The following is an 18,885-nucleotide window of genomic DNA, read 5'->3' as shown; positions in this document are numbered from 1 at the left end:
TTCATTTTAAATATATTCATTTCTCTCTACCAATATCTCACCATTCTAGACAACGCAGCAAATATCTTTCTCTTCAGTACTACTAGAGTCTCCACGGTCACTCTTGCCCTCTGTTTTCAAATCATAAGATGATCCTCAAGATTCCCATTTCCTGTGGTACCTATTCTATATCACATGTACAGAACTTAAGTGTGGGCAAGACTGTAAATATGATGGATTTCACTCCCTTACCTGTCTTATATGACAAAAGGGAAGGGATTTTAAAGATTTAAATATGGCCCGAAATCAGCTGATATTTTTAGTTATCACAGGACAATTATCTTGGGTAGAGCTGACGTAAGAGAAAGCTCTTTAAAAACACTGATTTCTTTCATCAGAGATTCTCCTGCTGGCCTAGAAGAAGGAAACTGCCATGTTTTCACAGGACAACATGACAGGAAATGGAAAGTAAACTAGACAACTTGACTTCAGCCTGGTAAAACCTTGAGCAGAGGACCTAGCTAACCTGTGTCCAGACTTAATGGTCCATGGAAACTGTCAGATAATACATATGTATTGTATTAAGTGCCTATGTCTGTTACTCAGCCATAGAAAACAAACACACTCTCTTCCAAATGACTCTTCACGTGCCTTTTTTGCTTCAAACATTTTAAGAGCTTTCCATTTCTCTTCAGATGAAATACTAAAATCCACATTTTATACCTAATGCTTAGCACATTTCTGAGCACAAAGGTTTTCAAATATTTCTAAACAAATACACTAAACAAATGTAAATTAATAAAGCAGAGGCTATAAAAAGTCTTAGAAAGTTAAAGTTAAAATTAAATAAATATAAATGTTTTATATGAAAAAAGTTGTTAAAATAAAAAAAGTGACCATTTATGTAAAAAAGGTTTTGTTTTTTTCTGTTATTTAGAAAGGAGCTCTCAAAGTTGGAGACTACCAAATATGACATAAGATACATGACATAATGAAGAAATGTAGACTTGTCGGTACAGTTGGGGAGAGACCCAAATAAATCACTGTTAACCCATAAAGCATTCTTCTCTACATTTCATTCACTATTTCCGCACCTTGTATCTTCTAATCTCATATTGCTGTCCTATTTTTATAGTTGTTATAGCTTGATTTCTTATCACTTTAATAAAATTACACTATAAAAGATTCAGATTCCTACTTCTATATACCTGATTAGTACAGTAAGAATAATGGCTCATTATAGCAAAAGAATCTCACCTGGAAGCCTTCCTATACAGATGATATTTAAATCATGGGACTGGGTACAGTAATCTAGATAAAGAAAGTAAGAGGAAAAGACAAAGACTGTCGTAGGGTACACCATTTATCAAAGGTCAGAAGGAAAGAGAGCAAACAAAAAAAAACTGAAAAAGTAAACCAGGTGAATATGATATGCCAAGAGAAAAGAAATTGCCTGAAGAAGAAATAATTGATTGGGTCAAACAGTGCTCATTATAATTCTATCTATCATCTATTTACTCCATATTAATAATATGAAACTTAAAAATGGTAAACAGATTAAAATCTTTGGGGAAAAAAGTAAGCCTATTGCTTAAAATCACATTCAACTTTAAGTTTCCAAGTTGATGGGAAGTTCACAATCAAATTTCAAAAGCCCAGAAGTATTTCAGTCAACACTCTTTCTTGTTATTTTCATTCTGTTAAGAGAACTAACACAAACCCAAATTTCTAAAAATGTTCAGAGTACTTTGATTCAAAGAAAATCTATTCATACCTCTGACAGCTTGTATGGTAAAATCAGCCTCTCTCCCACTGTCACCGTCTTTCTTGTAACTAATGCTTCAAACAGCATCTCTTCTTTAACCTACACAGCAGGAAAGTAAATTCAATATATGATATATGACAATGGCTTGAATTATTTACTGAAAAGCCATATAGAGAAAAAATTAGATTAGCAAATATACAATAGAGAAAAAACAAAGACAATACACCGGGAATTATAACTATTGGCCAAAGTAGAATGTAAGTGTCCCACACAATCCACTCTCCCCCCCCGAAAAAGAAACTAAAGGGTAAAGAATACAGATGGGTCTTTTGAAATTAAAGTTTTTTCTCTGGTTATAATAAAAACCATGTTTCATTGTGCAGAATATGGGAAATAAAGAATAGTACAAAAAACACATTAAGATGATCAAACATCCCACAACCTGGAGAAAAAAACTGAACAGTGACAATACTTCTTAAATTCCAGGAAAACTGCAATGAGTACTAATTAATGTTTCAGATGTTTATTTTTATTTACAGATGTTAAACTTTAAGATAAAGTTAATGCTTCCTCTGGTCTCATTCTCTAGAGTGACACATACATTTGGTATGTATCATTTCAGTTCATGTATTTATACATATACATATATATTAGATGTATTCATAAATACCACACTGTCAAGTATATTTAACTCTTATCAGTATGGTATCATATTCCTTTTTTAAAAATATTTTTTTTATTTATTTTTAGAGGGGGGAAGGGAGGAAGAAAGAGAGGGACAGAAACATCAATGTATGGTTGTCTCTCATGCCCCCCCCCAGCTGTGGACCTGGCCTGCAACCCAGGCAGGCATGTGCCCTGACTGGGAATCAAACCAGTGACCCTTTGGTTCACAGGCTGACACTCATTCCACTGAGCCACACCAACCAGGGAGGGCCCTATATGTTTCTGAGATCTATGCTGATAACTTGGATCAAGCATACTCATTTTAACTATTATATAGCATCCTAGTATATTAATTCACAGTGTGTGATCCATTCTGCTTTTAGGCACTAACACAATTTACAATTTTGCACTATCTGAAAATAAACTGCAGTAAATATTCCTGCATATGATTTCAACAGTTTCTCTGAAGTCTCATATGTAGAAGTGGAATTACCAGGTTATAGTGTACACATTTTCAGCTTTATAGGAATTCTGCCAAACTCCTGTACACAGCTTTTGCCAATCAGTGCTCCCAGCAGCATCACTAAGAGTTTCCTATTTCTTCAAACCCTGACTATAGCTGGTATTCTCAGACTTTTGATTTTTGCCACACTGGTGAGCATGAAATAGTAAAACAAGGGTATTTTATAAAAGCATCCATATATACTATGAAATTTTCATAAAATTTTATGTAGGTAGTATCAAATATGTCAAAGAAGATTAGACTACCAAAAGAAAATGAAAACAAGAGAGTGGGGGTCCTAGTCAGGGTAGTCCCTGACACTAGCAATTCATGACAGATCTATTTTTTTAAATATGATTATGCAATTTAAAAAATATACCTTCTTTTGCCCAATCCAGAAATCCAAAAAAATAAAAAAAATTGAGGCACATTACTTTCACAAAATGCTGTAAAACTAAAAATGTATAGTTGAAGATTAAAAATAAATCCTTAGCCTTTCAGATATATTTAAAATATTTTGATAAACAAAAATAGTAATAGCAGATTACACAAAAATAATAAAACTAAGAAAACACATATGTAATAAAAAACTACTATTATATTGTGAGTTGTATTGCTATATTTAAGCAATTATTTTTAAAAATAAATGCTCAATGCAGTACAGTCAGAAAATTTTTCTGTAAGAACAAATGTAAGCTGACAACAATATGGAGCAAAGGTTACTTTCATACACTTGTATGAACTGGCAAAACCACTGTAGAGTCATTTGTCAGTATCAGTAAACCCTAACATTATATATACTGAACCCAAAAGTCTACTTCTTAAACTATACCCTAGAACAGTGATTTTTCAACCAGTATGCCACAAGAATTTTTCAAGCATGCAATATCTGACTGTTTAGTCAGCGGTACTTATCTCTTTTCCCGTAGATTATCAAATAAAAAAATGAAAACAACTAACACAATAGCCATCTGTAGAATGAATCAAAATTATGCCTGTTTCTTTTTTGTTAGATTAACAAAGAATATATATTTTGGTGTGCTGCATAATTTTAGGAATTGGTTTGTGTGCCATGAGATGAAAAAGGTTGAAAATCACTGCCCTAAAATAATTCTCACACATGTTAACAAGAAGACATGTTCAAGAATGCCTATCATAGGACTATCTATAAACGGAAAATTACAAACAACCTCAATCACTACAAAAACAGATGAGTTGTTATGTTGTATTCATATAATGAAATTTTAAACAGCAGCTAAAAAGAAGAATCTAGAATATATAAATCGGCATTGAAAAATCTCAAAAACATAATATAGAATGAAAAAGTCAAGTTTTAGAATGATACATACAGTATGACATTTATACCTGAAAACATGCAGAAGAAACTATATATTCTTTATAGAAGCATCTATCTATTCTATAAATATAAAAACAAGAACGGGAACGAAAAACACCAAATTCATAATAGTATTGACTTCTGATAGGAGTAGAGCACACAACAGGTTTCAATTATATGCAATATTTTATTACTTGTGTGGGGCTGTTAAGTATACAGGTGTTAAATATATTGTTTTCTCTATGTATTATGTGCTGAAAATGTTTCATAATTTAACAGAGAAAAAAGAAAATATGTTAAAAACAGAAATTAATACATAAAGTGGCAGAACTAATAAATCTAAAGGCCCATTATTTGAAAATAACAAAAAGCTAACACCATAATAAAGAATTTAATATTAACATATTTACAAAGAACAGAAAAATAATAATTTTAAACATTTAATCAACACATGACTTCCTATCAAAACACAAATTATCAATATCAACTCAAGCCAAACTTGAAAATCCTAAAAAATTAGTTAACAGAAAATGAACTGAAAAAGCATCAAATACGGTTGGTCACAGGACTCTCTCTCCAATCTTTATGGAACATAATATTCCCTGTTAATGATTCTTTTTTACTATATATATTTATTGATTCAAGAGAGAGAAGGGGTGGGGAAGAGAGAGAGAGGGAGAGAGAGAGACATCAATGTGTGAAAAAGAAACATCAATGTGAAAGAGAAACACAGACTGCTTGCCTCCCATAGGGGATTGAGCCCATAATCTAGGTACAGGTATCCCCAGTATAACACGGTACTTCTATTGACATAGTTTTGCTCTAACATGGTTAGAGAATTGGGGAAACACCCCCCCCCCTGCCACCATATAACACAGTACTTCTATAACACAGTTTCGCTCTATAACGGTTAGAGAATTGGGAAAACCTCCTGTATAACACAAAATTAGGGAAATCCCCATCCAATACTGAATGTGATAAAAAGCCTTTAAGAGCAAAAGATAACTCATTCAAAATTTTTCATTCAAGCACCTACGTCATATCAGGTTACTCTAAAACGAGTACAGAAAGGCCTAGACTTAGCCAAACAGTTAGTCATATTTCTTAAATGAAGCTCCTTGCACTGAAAGGAGCACAAAGTTTAAGAAAGAACTTCAAAAGTGCTTAGGATTGTATAATGAAATTTATAAAGATCTCTCAGTAAAAGCAAGCAGTCTAAAATAACAGATTTTTTGCAAAAAGTAGAGCATAGAAATCAAGATAATGCTGAAGAAAGTTCAGAGGATGAGGATATCCTATCAAAAAGAAAACGCATTCGGTTAATGGAGCTTGGCAGTGAGGACGAAGAACACATTACTTAATTCATATTAATATGCAATACTTGTGATGAAAACTGCTTTAATAAAGATACTTCTCTTAATTATTAAAAAAAATAGTATTTTTTTTTTTTTGGACCCTAATCCCCCTTTTTATACTAGTTCTTTGTTTCGTATAACATGGATTAGTATAATACGGCATTTGTTAGGAACTTAACAACCGTGCTATACGGGGGGGGTTACCTGTATGTGCCCTGACCAGGGAATCAAACCTCCAATCTTTTGGTGTATGGGATGACATTCCAACCAACTGAGCCAAACTGGCAAGGGCTAACAATTCTTTTTTATGTATCTGTTTCTAATTTCTTAACAATTTTGTCAATTACAGTTTACACCCAGTATCAGTTTCAGGTATACACCGTACACCATAGTGGTAAGACAATCATATACTTTACAAACTGTTCCCCTTGATATTTCCAGTACCCAACTGGCACCATACATAGTTATTAGAATATTATTGACTACATATTCCCTATGCTGTATTTACATCCCAATGACTATTTTGTAACTACCCAACTGTACTTCTCAATCCTTTCCTCTTTTCACCCAGTCCCCTCACTCCCATCCCCATCCCCTCTGGCAACTATCAGTCTGTTCTAACTATGAGTCTCCTTCTGCTTTGTTTGTTCACTTAATATTATTTAGCTTACACATGATAAGTAAAATCATATCGCACTTGTCTTTCTCTGACTGACTTATTTTACTTATTTAGCATAATACCCTCTAGATCCAGATTATTTTCTTAAATGCAAAAAAAAATTGTAAAAGGATAAAGAACTACCCAATTCACTTTAAGGTGTTGGCTTAAAGTTGGCACTAAAACCTGATAATGATCACACACAGATCTATCCACACGCTATGCACAATTGCACAAAACGCAACTAATCTGATAAACATCCTAAAGGAAATATTACTGAATTCATGATATACTTATATAATTTTCCAAATATCCTTGGTTGTACATATATAACTTTTAAATTAATATAATACAGAATAATTAGCAATGGGCTTAAAGTACAATATATATTTCTCATAATCACCTAATTGAGAAACTGATACATCTATTAAAACCATTATTTAGCCCTAGCTGGTGTGGCACACTTGGTTGGAGTGTCATCCCATAAACTGAAAGGTCACGGGTTCAATTTCTTCTGAGGGCACACGCTTAGGTCACAGGTTTGATCCCCAGTCAGGGCGCTTACAAGGCAAACAATTGATGTTTCACATGTTGATATTTCTCTCCCTCCCTTCCCCGTCCCTAAAAATCAATAAGCTTGTTCTCAGGTGAGAATTAAAAAATAAAATAAAATACATTATTTATATTATTTCAACAGTTATTAAAATATATTTTAAAAAAACATAAGTTTCCTAAAAACTGAACAGTTTTTGGTAATGGTGATAGTTCTAATATCTCACAACAAAAACATGGTCCACAGTTACCCACAGTTAATCTATTGGAACATGTTTGCCTTTCAGTAATTTCACAATTATCTATCCCAAAAAGAATTTAGTAAACAGGAAATTCAAAACATTCACTGTTGCCTGAGGTAACTACAAAAAGTAATTTGAAAAATAAATAAAACTAAACCATTATTTTTAAAATATTTGTTCTTATAAACTAAATCTATATTTATCATTGAAGTGAATCACTTGAGAAGGAAGGAAATTAAGTTAAATCTTAACTAAAGAGTTTATATTTTGATTAAATCAGTTACTGTGCCTACCTTTTAATTTTACCTCAACAAAAATCTTAAGACTATAATTGTTATCAACTGTAACCAACAGGAGAAGATCATTTTTAAAAATAATTGCTAAGAACTAACTATAGACAGGATACCATGGTAGGTCCTATCGTATCTTCTCTAGCTCTTCAACTTTGAAGATAACTTCTATTTATTACCAAACCTATATTCCTAGAACTAGTTCAAACTATATATAACAAGAAAGAATTTTAAAAGCTTGGGTTCTAAAGTGAGATTTGCTATCAAATCACATTTGCTGTTAACCTAACCTTGACACTGGTAAACATTTTTGGGATTGAATTTCTCCTTTCTTACTAATACCCAAGGTTCCTCTTTGAATTGCCTGAATTGTTCTAACCAGTCTCTCAACAAAGAAGGAATACTGCACTAGAACCAGAAGCCTTGGTACTTGTTGAATGCCTACACTTATAAGTAAGACCACCAGCCACAATCCATATATTACCATAATTCCAAATGTTTGACAGAAGTATCCCCTGAAATGCCTCATTGAAATACTATTTGTTCTCAGACCTTCATGCCTTTCAAAATTACCACCTTTAGATACTCAACATCCTAGTATAACTTCCCAGTGAGTGAGTCTAGTTCCAATTTAAGGTATTCCTCCATTCTCCTTCTGGCAGGCTAACTCATTCCGTTAGTGTTAATAAGCAACACCCGGGTATGTACAAAAGAATAATCACTCTAACGTAAAATGGTTAGATAAGCAAGAAAGAGACATCCATTGCTCTCAAGGAGCACCTCTGCCTTATAATGGACACAAACTAGTGAACAATTAGCTTTCTCTACAAAACCACAACTAAACTATGCTAAGTAGAAACTGATGGAGTCAGTTTAGACCAGTGGTTCTCAACCTTCCTAATGCCACGACCCTTTAATACAGTTCCTCATGTTGTGGTGACCCCCTATCATAAAATTATTTTCGTTGCTACTTCATAACTGTAATTTTGCTACTGTTATGAATCGTAATGCAAATATCAGATATGCAGGATGTATTTTCATTGTTACAAATTAAATATAATTAAAGCATAGTGATTAATCACAAAAATAATATGTAATTATATATGTGTTTTCTGATGGTCTTAGGAGACCCCTGTGAAACGGTCATTCGACCCCCAAAGGGGTCACAACCCACAGGTTGAGAACCGCTGGTTTAGAGCATTTGATAAGGTTAAGCATCATGAACTGGCACATGAACCAATATCTGAAAGATGAGTAATATTTTTAAAGAAAAAAACAAGCCATTCAAAATTGCAAAAAAACTGGAAACAATGAAGATATAATTTAACAGGTGAATGGATAAGCAAACTATAGTATCCATGCAATGGAATATTACCCAGTAATAAAGAGAAATGAGCTATCAAGACATGAGACATGGATGAATCTTAAATGAGCATATTGCTAAGTGAAACCAGTCAGTCTGAAAAGGCTACACACTGTATGATTCCAATTACGTTACATTCTAGAAAAGGCAAATCTACAGTTAGTAAAAAGATGAGTGGTTGCCACGCATTTGGGGAAAGAGGTCAAATAGGTGAAGGGGATTTTTAGGGCAGGGAAACTATTTTGTATGATACTGTATAACAGAGGATATATGACATTATGTCTTTGACAGAACCCACAGAGCACAAAGAGTGAATCTTAACATATACAAAGTTTTAGAAAATTATTTAAAATGTCGGGAGCCTAGAAAAGAATTCAGACCATGGCAAGAGATTCCAACTGTACAACAAATAGCTGAAAAAAACGACAATGCTCAAGGAAGTGGGTGAGAAGAAAAGGTAATGACCTAACTAATTCTGAAAATGATGGAAGTCTATAATATAAATTCAAGACAAAAGGAACTACGCATAAGCACTCTATCTGATAAAGATTCTTCCCACTGAGGTACGGATTAACAATTCTAATACTGTTATACACATATACAAGAATTGAATAATTAACTGAATGAATAGAAGATGATGGAACAAAGACAGGCTCGTCATTGTTAGAGTGGGAGTTTACATATAAGTAAGGGGAGAAGGCTGGAATGATACATGTGATGATGGATTAGTTAGAAACATCAGCATGACTTCATCATTTTATAGACAGTTACACAAAAATATTTGTCAGTATATGAATATACCCAGGTTAGTACACACATATATACTTCCTTACACATATATTTCCTTATTCGAGAAGAGGGCATATAAAAAAAAAAAAAAATGATACTCCTTTTAAGATAAATTTGGCAAGATGAGAAGTTAGCTGGGAAGACATGAGATATCATCACTCCAGAAAGAAAGAATAAGGTAATAAGAAACTTGATATGGCCCTTGCTGGTGTGGCTCAGTGGATTGAGCACAGGCCTGAGAACCAAAGGGTCACAGGTTCAATTTCCAGTCAGGGCACATGCCTGGGCTGCGGGCCAGGTCCCCAGTTGGGGGTGTGCAAGAGGCAACCACTCATTGGTGTTTCTCTCCATTTCTTTCTCCCTCCCCCGCCCTCTCTCTAAAATAAATAAATAAATAAATAAAATCTTAAAAAAAAAAAAAAAAAAACGCTATGGAAAGAAGCATAGTAGGAGATAATGACCTTTGGTTCCTATAAAACTAGCTAAAGAAAGAAAAATTAGTATCCATTTATTCCCACCCATCCAGATACTCCATCTTCAAATAAAATAATCTAACCAAAATCTTAGCATGAGAAGAAATCTTAAATATAGAAGAAAAAATAACAAAGGCCTAGAGCATTATATGGTCTAGAGTGAAATATTCATCCTATCCAGCAAGTTGAGGAGTTATGGATATCTGGGGCAAGGGGAGGCAGGGGAGAAAACTCAAATCTTCTAAAGATTGTTGTAGGAGACCGTTTTGTGTGGTACATATAGGGAATTGTAGCCACTGCGCAAGCCAGGCCCAAAAATGGGACTATAACTTAACTGAAAACGGGAAGCATCTGGTGGCATGCTCCAAATACCACACCACTGGTCACGTGCTAGGGGGAATAGGAATTTGATGTGTCTTTTGAAGCCTGTCCTGCTTTATCCAGCTTAAGATCTGTATCAGCAGGATGTTTACTATCAACAGAATGCTTAACTCAAGGAGTATAATCTAATCTTTTGCGATGTGCTCTGCCGCCAGAAAGTCTTACAATGTATTGATCTATGCTCCTCATTGATAATCCTCTTTATGGTTGGGTGGAGGGCTACTTTCGGAAGTCAAGCATTTCTGCATGTAGCTAACTCAATAAAAGCTCTGTTGAGAAGATCGGGAGTGACCCAACCCTAGGAGCCCTCTCTTCTTCCTCCCCAGGTCATTCGCCCCTGGGTCAATTTCTTCATCCGTGATGGGGGGACTGCGGGGTCAGGAACCCCCACAATTGTGATACATGCAATAGCAAATTTTTCACCTATTAATAAAAAGCATTAACCGATTTATCCCTACAAAAGTTACAAAAAGTAAAAACTGAAAAGATACCCAGGATTTGAAATGACAGTTGAGAATGTAATCACTCACTTGTAATAATTCTGAGACAACAGGCAGAACTTCAGGATTACAGATATCTATGGAGTCATCCCGGTATGTCTTCTTTTTATAACAGATATTACCCAAATGTAGTATTGCTGAGAGAAGAGAGAAAATCCTGCAAAAATAAAACAACAAATTACAACTTGCTTGTGTGCATTCTCTAAGTTTATTTCATCCCAAAAGTTCTAATCAAGCAAATTAACTAGTACAAATGTGTAGCAGTATTCAGAAAATAATATGGGAATAATAATTATAACTAAAATTTACTTATTGTTTACTATGACAGGCACTGTGCAAAGTGCTTTACAAAACCTTAATTTCAGTATTGTACCTATCACTTGTCAGAAAAGTTGTTTGAAGGACATTTCTTGCTAGTATCTGAATCTGCTGCAGTGTTTCAAAAGTCCATGCCTTTCTAAATGCTTTTCATCCTGACTAGAACACCCTTTCCTTACACTGTCTATTTCAAATCTACTAAATCAGAATCTTTAAGGCCTTGGAATCTGTATGTGTTAACCAAGTAGCCTCAGTGATTTTTTATTAGTAGTTATAGCTAAGAAAAGCTTTTGTACATCATATTATGGTAGGCCTTGGTAAATGTTTTTAAAAAACAACTTGAGGCCATTGGAGTATATTATCTAATATGAAACATCTATATCCAGACACTCCCTTTTCCCCTTTCCTCCTATCTCTAAGGAATTCATGTGCCTCTTCTAGTCAACAACCAATTCCTCCACTCCTGCTCCTGGTTCCATGAAATCCACTTTACTCAGAAACATCATTACAACTTTTTCCTATCTCTCACCTGAACCCACAAGAACCATCTATCAAAATAATCTCATGTCCACTTCTTACAAGCATTAACTTACACTCCTTGTCTTCACTTTGTCTTTCCTTATTTTACTATCACATTCTGACATTTAAAATGTCTCACAGAAGTTACCAAGGGCTTCCATGTAACTAAGAAAAGCATACTATTCCGTAACTTATCTGATATCTCAAAGGCATTTAACAACTGAACATCTAAAACTGATCACAGCCCTGGATTGACCACTGGCCTGCAAACCAAAGGGCCACCAGTTCAATTACCAGTCAAGGCACATGCCTGGGTTGTGGGCCAGGCCCCTGGCATGCAAGAGGCAACCACACATTGATGTTTCTCTCCCTATCTTTCTCCCTCTCTTCCCCTCTCTCTAAACATAAATATTTTTTAGAATAAAATGAAATAAAAGCCATTCCTGGAAATTCATATAAATACATATCTTTATGCCTTGACCAGCTATTTCCACATGATAAATTTATTCTACTTATGAAATTTTTACTCTGTGTTCTCCTAAAATTAGGAAGTATTTTAAATGAAGCAAAGATACTGATTTAGAGACCTAATAGCTATAATTTCAGAGGTCCTGAATCAACATCTAATTTATAGGTCTAATTACTCAAATAATTAAAAATTTCACAGTGAGTCAGACAAAATACAAGCCAATTATGAAGGAATAAATCATAAAGTTAGTCTGGGTTAAGTTAAAGAGGAAACAGTATCAACTTAAACATTATAAAAAGTAATAGAAGCCAAAAGACATAGAAACACAAAATCCTGAGCCATTTTTTAAAAATTATTTTTAGCACGCTATGTGGTTCAGTTGGTTGGAGTGTCATCCCATGCACCAAAAGGTTGCAGATCCCCAGTCAGGGTGCATAGGGAAGGCAACCGATTGATGTTTTGTGTGTGTGTGCGTGTGTGTGTCCCTCCCTCCCTCCCCTTCTCTCTCTAAAAATCAATAAACATATCCTTGGGTGAGGATTAAAAAACTATTTTTAGCAGTGTTTTCTATGGTTGCTGGTTACATTTCAGAATTTTGGGTTCAAAATCAGCACATTAATGTTTTCTCACACACAAATATACAATGGATAGACTCCAGCAATAAGAAATATCATATAAGCAAATCAATATACTATAATTCAATGTAAAAAGATTAATAAATATAAATAATTTCTGTTCTCAAAAAACTTATAATCTTGCATTAGGAGATAACAATAAATAACCATATTACAGGGTAGGATATCTTAAAATACAGAAGGCAGAAATGACATAGAGTTAAAGAAAACTTCATTAAAAACACAGTACATGAACAGTATTCTAAAGCAAACAGGTTTCAATTCAAATGCCAAATTTTAGGCTGCCTGAAAGGTGGTATTAAGAGGAATTTTGGGGTGGATCTGAGTGCAATAGAAAAGAATGCTGTGATTTATTAGCAGATACAATCACAGTCACAACAAAGAATAGGAGCACACGTGATATGCCCTCTACACCCAAAATAAAAAAGTATTTGAATGAGTGAAAAAGAGATGAAGATCAATCCTTCATAGAATGTATAAAAGAGTGAACAGTCAGAATACAACATAATGTTTTAGAGAACACCATCAGCCTAGTTAAAATGCAAAATGTGTGTTAGGAAATATCTGAAGATAATATCTGAGCAATAGAGAAAGGACAAACTGAATGTCAGGCTACTAAGAATACAATCTTTTCAGTGGTTTCCAATATGAGATACTGTCACATTAGAGTGTAAAAGACATCCCTTAGAGTCTGAGAAGTAAATATTGTACTTCTATCTTATCTTTAAAAATGAAATTAAGTTTCACTATTATTTAGTACATAGATTGACATTCAGTCCACATGTCAGTCAGGTATCAGATAAGGTAAATGCAGTATCGTGAGAAAAGAATATTAAGTAACACAGCATGGTATAACTGACAGGGTACTCTCATTTATTTAGTAACTTTCAAGGGAACTGCAGTTTATGCCTAATTAAGTGGGTTTGTATATTTATATATTATTTAGTTTTATCTTTCATAGAAAGATTCTGGCAAATTATCTGCTAACTTAATATTCACTCCAATAATGTAATCACAAACAAACAAAAAAGGTAAAGCTGATACTTTTCTATTCGTACTATGAGATTAAAAGTTAATAAAAGTTAACAATATAAACAGATGTAACATATTTATCTACACTAATTTCCTTCTCAAAAAACAATTTTACATTACAATTTTTTTCTGGGGAAAATCAAGGTTTTTTGTGTCTTTAATTTTAAATAGGTTGCTCTACTTTAAATATAATTTACTTCATCTTATCTCAACGTTTTTACATTTCTATTTTGTTTATATTTAGTAGTTAACAAAATACGTTTAATACAATAGTAAGACATATGTTTACAGAAGAAATGCATAGAAAATTATGTTTTACTTATAGCATGCATGCTTTCATAAGATTAATACAAATGGTATAGAAAACAAGAAGGTAAAAAAAAGTTTTATGAAGCCAACAGTGTTTCAGTAAGGTCCATAAAGAGGCTTCAGGGACATGAGAGACTCATAATTATATGCAAATGTTTATGGAAGTAAATTTTACAGAAAGAAGAGCTCCTGCTTTCAATTGATTCTCAAAGTATCTCAAGGAATTTAGAACAAAAAAAGCAATTCAAAACAAATCTTTTAGAAAAATTAATTTTCTAAGCCAATTTTCTAAGCAAATGGAAGAGGCACTAAATCAGAAATATAATAAAACTGTTTCAAAGAACCAAGAGAGGAATGTTTGAATCACACATCATAATTTGTACTCTAATGAGGGTATAAAAATACAATAAATAAACTCACTGTCTTCGTGTCTTGGGAAGAAATCCCACCATTTCCATGGCCAGTTGTAAACGTTCAAAGTCATGCTTCAAATCTTCACCCTCAGCGGTGAAGCAGTCCTGCTTAAGAAAAAAAAAGGGGAGGGCGGGAGGAGATCAAGATTACCTACTGAAAACTAACAAGCTACTCAGAAATAAAGTAATTTTAGATAAGTATGTAAGGAACCAAAAAAACTGGTGACTAATCAAGGGGTCTCTGAGTCAGAGTCAATAGTATTAGTGCACTTACAAGTCAGGAAGGGACATTCCACAGCTCAGCACAAATGCCTCTGAGATCAAAGGGGGAAGATATTCATCACCAAACACAGGGGGATAGGAAAATATAGCTAGACAGCCCAGCAAACAAGTTAGGGAAATTTCAAGGGAGAGCTGAAGAAAGACCTATAATCAGATTACACTTAGTTAATTACTACCCTCAGTTAATTTAGTTAATTGTGTTAGATTGGAACTCCGGAGCATCCAGCATAGAAAAACGGAGGAGAAGGGGGAGGGAGAGGGGGAGGGTGCGCTACTCGCGTTACTATAAAACCAGTTTGCTTGTCTGCTTTTGGACACGCGCATGTCCCTGATATGGCTGTGTGTCCAGCTCTGCAGACCTGTGAGGAAACAATGCCTTGTCTACTGCTTAAGTTCTGTGTCCTGGTGTTTTATTGTGAGCGTTTCTCACAAGTACACTGTGCATAAAAATTAGAGCTGGTGAAATATTTAGACATAGTCAAATTCATGAGACTTCTTATTTTACGCAAACTAAACACATACTTACCAAAATACCATTAAGTTACTTTTCTTCTCCCTTTTATAATCTCCAAGGCAAAAACCTCAAAAGTAACATATGACACCAATTTTGATTTTGAGAGGTTCTGAGGAGTTTTAGAGACCCAAAGCATTTAAGATAGATCAATTGCACAAACAAGTGCTATTTATACAACAAATATTTAATAAATACTTACACATATGTAAGGCACTAAACTAAATTATGAGACAAAAATAAATTTTAGAATAGGCAGTAATTTAGTTGAGAAGTGGAGCAAAGATTTGATACAAAATGCTGTTATATCAATAGTAGATATAATATAAATAGCTCCAAATAATGTAACATAGTAATCAATCAGCACAAAAAAACGGTATACTATCAGATAAAAACATATTACTTTTTTTATTAGCTAGAATTTTGTTTTTATTTATTTATTTTTATCCTTACCCGAGGACACGTTTTTTGATTTTAGAGAGAGGATAAGGGAGAGAAAGACAGGGAGAGAAACATCAATGTGAGAGAGAAACATCGACTGATTGGTTCTCATATGTGCCCCAACCAGGGTCTGAACCCACAACCTTGGCGTGTGCCCTGACTGAGAATCGAACCACTGCTTTTAGGTTTATAGGACAACACTCCAACTGAGCCACACAGGCCAGGGCAAATAATATTTTTTTGAGTTAACTTTTATGTTACAATTCCAAAAAAAGTGAAACATTAACACCATATACATCAGTCTTTAAATCCCCTTACTCTTTGCTCTCAGAGTCCATTACATTTACATTGTTAAAAGATTCATCATTTGTATTTACTTTTGTAATGCCTATCATCCTACAAAATGTTGTATCAAACACTCAGAAAACAAATGAATTTTTGTATTCACTGCATATCTCCAGCATCAAGTCAGGGCCAAGAAAAAAGTAGGTAATTATTTAGATAAATATATAATCTCTGAACTACTGAATAAGAACTGAATTGAATAAAATATTCCTTTTTGAGAAATAACATGCTCATTTATTTTTTAAAAAGTATCAAGCACTGAGTTCCCTCCTTAACTCCAAATGTACAGGACTTCCAGGCAAGATGACAGAGGCATAGGTAAACACAGCACTCACCTCCTCCCACAATCACATCAAAATTACAACTAAACTATAGAACAACCATCATTCAGAACTACCTGATATCTCGCTGAATGGAAGTCCTACAACTAGAGAATTAAAGAAAAAAGTCACATGGAGAATGGAGAATGGTAGAAGTGGCGGAGACGAGGAATGGATTGGTCCCACTCTACAAGTGGCATTTAAAAATCAGGAGAAGTATCTCATTTGTGGAGATTCTCCCTCCCAGGGTACCAGGGCCAGGAACAGAAGTCTCCATTACTGCTTGCTGTAAAAACCAGCGGTGGGCTTCTGGAGTCCCAGGCAGTTCCTCTTAAAGGGCCTGTACAGAGACTTACTCAGACGCACTCACTCCAGCACCAGAGCAGCAGTTTGAAAAGCACCAGAGCCATGGGGGTGGGGGCGAAGGGGGGGGGGAGACTAAAGTTTCTGGCATCAGAAATGAGGGAGCTGAAGCATTTATATACCCATGTCCCATCAGTAACTAGTTGAAGACTGCTGGAGCAACAGGGAGTGAGCTGTTAATTCCTAGGCCTGAAGAGCACAAAGGCCAGGGTTCTGGGAAAAGCCTTCAGGTGCCAAGATGTAAATATTGGCTGCTTCAGGCCATGGAGAAAACAGCGATCTGGCATCTTCAAAGAATAAGGCAGAGAACTAAACCACAACTGTTAAAACATTTTAAACTGAAAGAAGATGGATGATTCCTCTTGTCCAACTCAGCTCAAGCTCTAGTCTTACTTGATAACATGCCATTGCACACACACCACAAACATCAAATTATTCTTTCATGCTATCAGCCTTTTTCCCTTTGTATGGGATGATGACAACCCTTTCTCATTTACAATTGCCCACAATAAGCACGGCATGTAGTAGGCATTTAATATGGGTATGAGGGACAGAAAGCGAAGGGTATAGTTAAATTAAGACATCTGTAATGCTGTTACTATTTTTTAGAATGGATTTGGAAAATCGTCGTCGTCGTCAGCAGCCGTCCGTCTCGAGAGACGATGGTGTAGCTTCTTAAGAGTCTATCTGCACCGCCGAGAATGGCTGTGCAGTCCGACTCGGGAGTGACACGGTATCTGTCTCCTCCCGTGTTGAATCGACATCTTGTGATGACGCTGGAGTGTCCTCTCCAGTGAAGCTGAAGCTACAGAGCCTGGGCAGGGTGATATGGAGGGTCTGCTGTTGCCCATGCAGCAGACCCCCCCTCTCTTCGCAGCTGAAGGGTCCAAGGGAAAGACGGAGTCAATACAGCTTGGCTTCAGGTGCGCCGCAGGAGTTGCCGGTGTTGACTACAACGTCGAACCGCCTTAGGGACTCCGGCTCCGGATTTTCTGTCGGGGTTTACTCCCTTAGCCTTTCCCCTGAAGAGGTATGCCGCAAGGCAGCGGAGGTTTTTTGGAGTCAGAGTTTTCCTTCTCTGATGTGCCCTGACTGGAAGATCGAACCAGCGACACTTAGCTCGCAGGCCGACGCTCAATCCACTGAGCCAAACCAGCCAGGGCCAATAAGGCATACTCACTCGGTATAGTAAGTGAAAGATGAAAGCTGCTGAAGTGTGGCAAAACAGCCTAAAACTTTTCTACTAAAATTTATCAGAACCTATAAATTTAAATGTCTAAAACTTATTTTCCAAAATGTTAAATCTAAAACCATAAATTACTTGTTTTATTATAAAATCATAATGTAATTAAACTTTGTCTTGAGGGAAGAAATTAATGTTCATAATTACTGATCGTTTTCAACTCTGAAACAGGCTAGTTTTTAATTAGTGGAGTTTGTTATCACATGCAATAAAAATTAAAGTTAAGGTTACTTAACACCAGAACTAAGACATTTTATGTTTCCAGAAAGAATGGTTAATAAATTAGTTCATTAGTTATTTAACAGATATAGATGAGTGTGTGTTGTCAAACTTTTACATCTGACCTGACTGCAAACTAAAGGGAAGAAAAAAGATTTCTTGTGCTTTTTATGATTATATACTGTTCTTCTAAGAATATAGCAAATAAAGCTAAATTTACCTAACTATTTTATAATTATATATGCCTTTAAATAATTCAATTTAAAATATAAAATAATATAAAACAAAGTATAAATATAACCTCTTGCTATTGAAAAAATAAGAAAAATCACACATGCATTCACTATGTAAAGAGACTATTAACTGACACATAAAACAGGAAGAATTTAACTTTTAAAAATAAACAATAAATACTACTCATGTGAGTAATGAAACCACTAAAAAATAATTTAAAAAAATAAATGTCAAGGGGAAAGAAAACTCTGTAGCTCATATGGATCCACATCAATGTTGAAATCAGGAATGCAATCAATTTATTATTTGTCAAAATAAATAATATAGACTAAGTCTTAGCAGGAAAAAAAAATCCCCAAAATTCAATTAACTGTTTTTTAA

The 18,885-nt window shown here is 34.7% G+C and overlaps 1 protein-coding gene across 1 annotated transcript in view; it reads right to left on the bottom strand.

Annotated features, from left to right (window-relative positions):
* Positions 1-18,885, bottom strand: part of MYO9A (myosin IXA) — a 309,544-nt gene that overhangs the window by 197,839 nt on the left and 92,820 nt on the right. The window contains exons 7-9 of the mRNA XM_090270072.1: positions 14,554-14,651; positions 10,882-11,008; positions 1,754-1,843 (exon numbers count right to left, since the gene is read on the bottom strand). Of these exons, the coding sequence (XP_090126198.1) occupies positions 1,754-1,843; positions 10,882-11,008; positions 14,554-14,651 (315 nt within the window). The remainder of the gene's footprint in view (positions 1-1,753; positions 1,844-10,881; positions 11,009-14,553; positions 14,652-18,885) is intronic.

The sequence above is a fragment of the Furipterus horrens genome, unplaced genomic scaffold, assembly GCF_987537825.1.
Source record: "Furipterus horrens unplaced genomic scaffold, mFurHor1.1.pri manual_scaffold_3, whole genome shotgun sequence".
In the NCBI taxonomy this organism is placed as follows: domain Eukaryota; kingdom Metazoa; phylum Chordata; class Mammalia; order Chiroptera; family Furipteridae; genus Furipterus; species Furipterus horrens.
The sequence above is the reverse complement of the archived record's forward strand: the minus strand, read 5'-3'. Positions and strand labels throughout refer to the sequence as shown.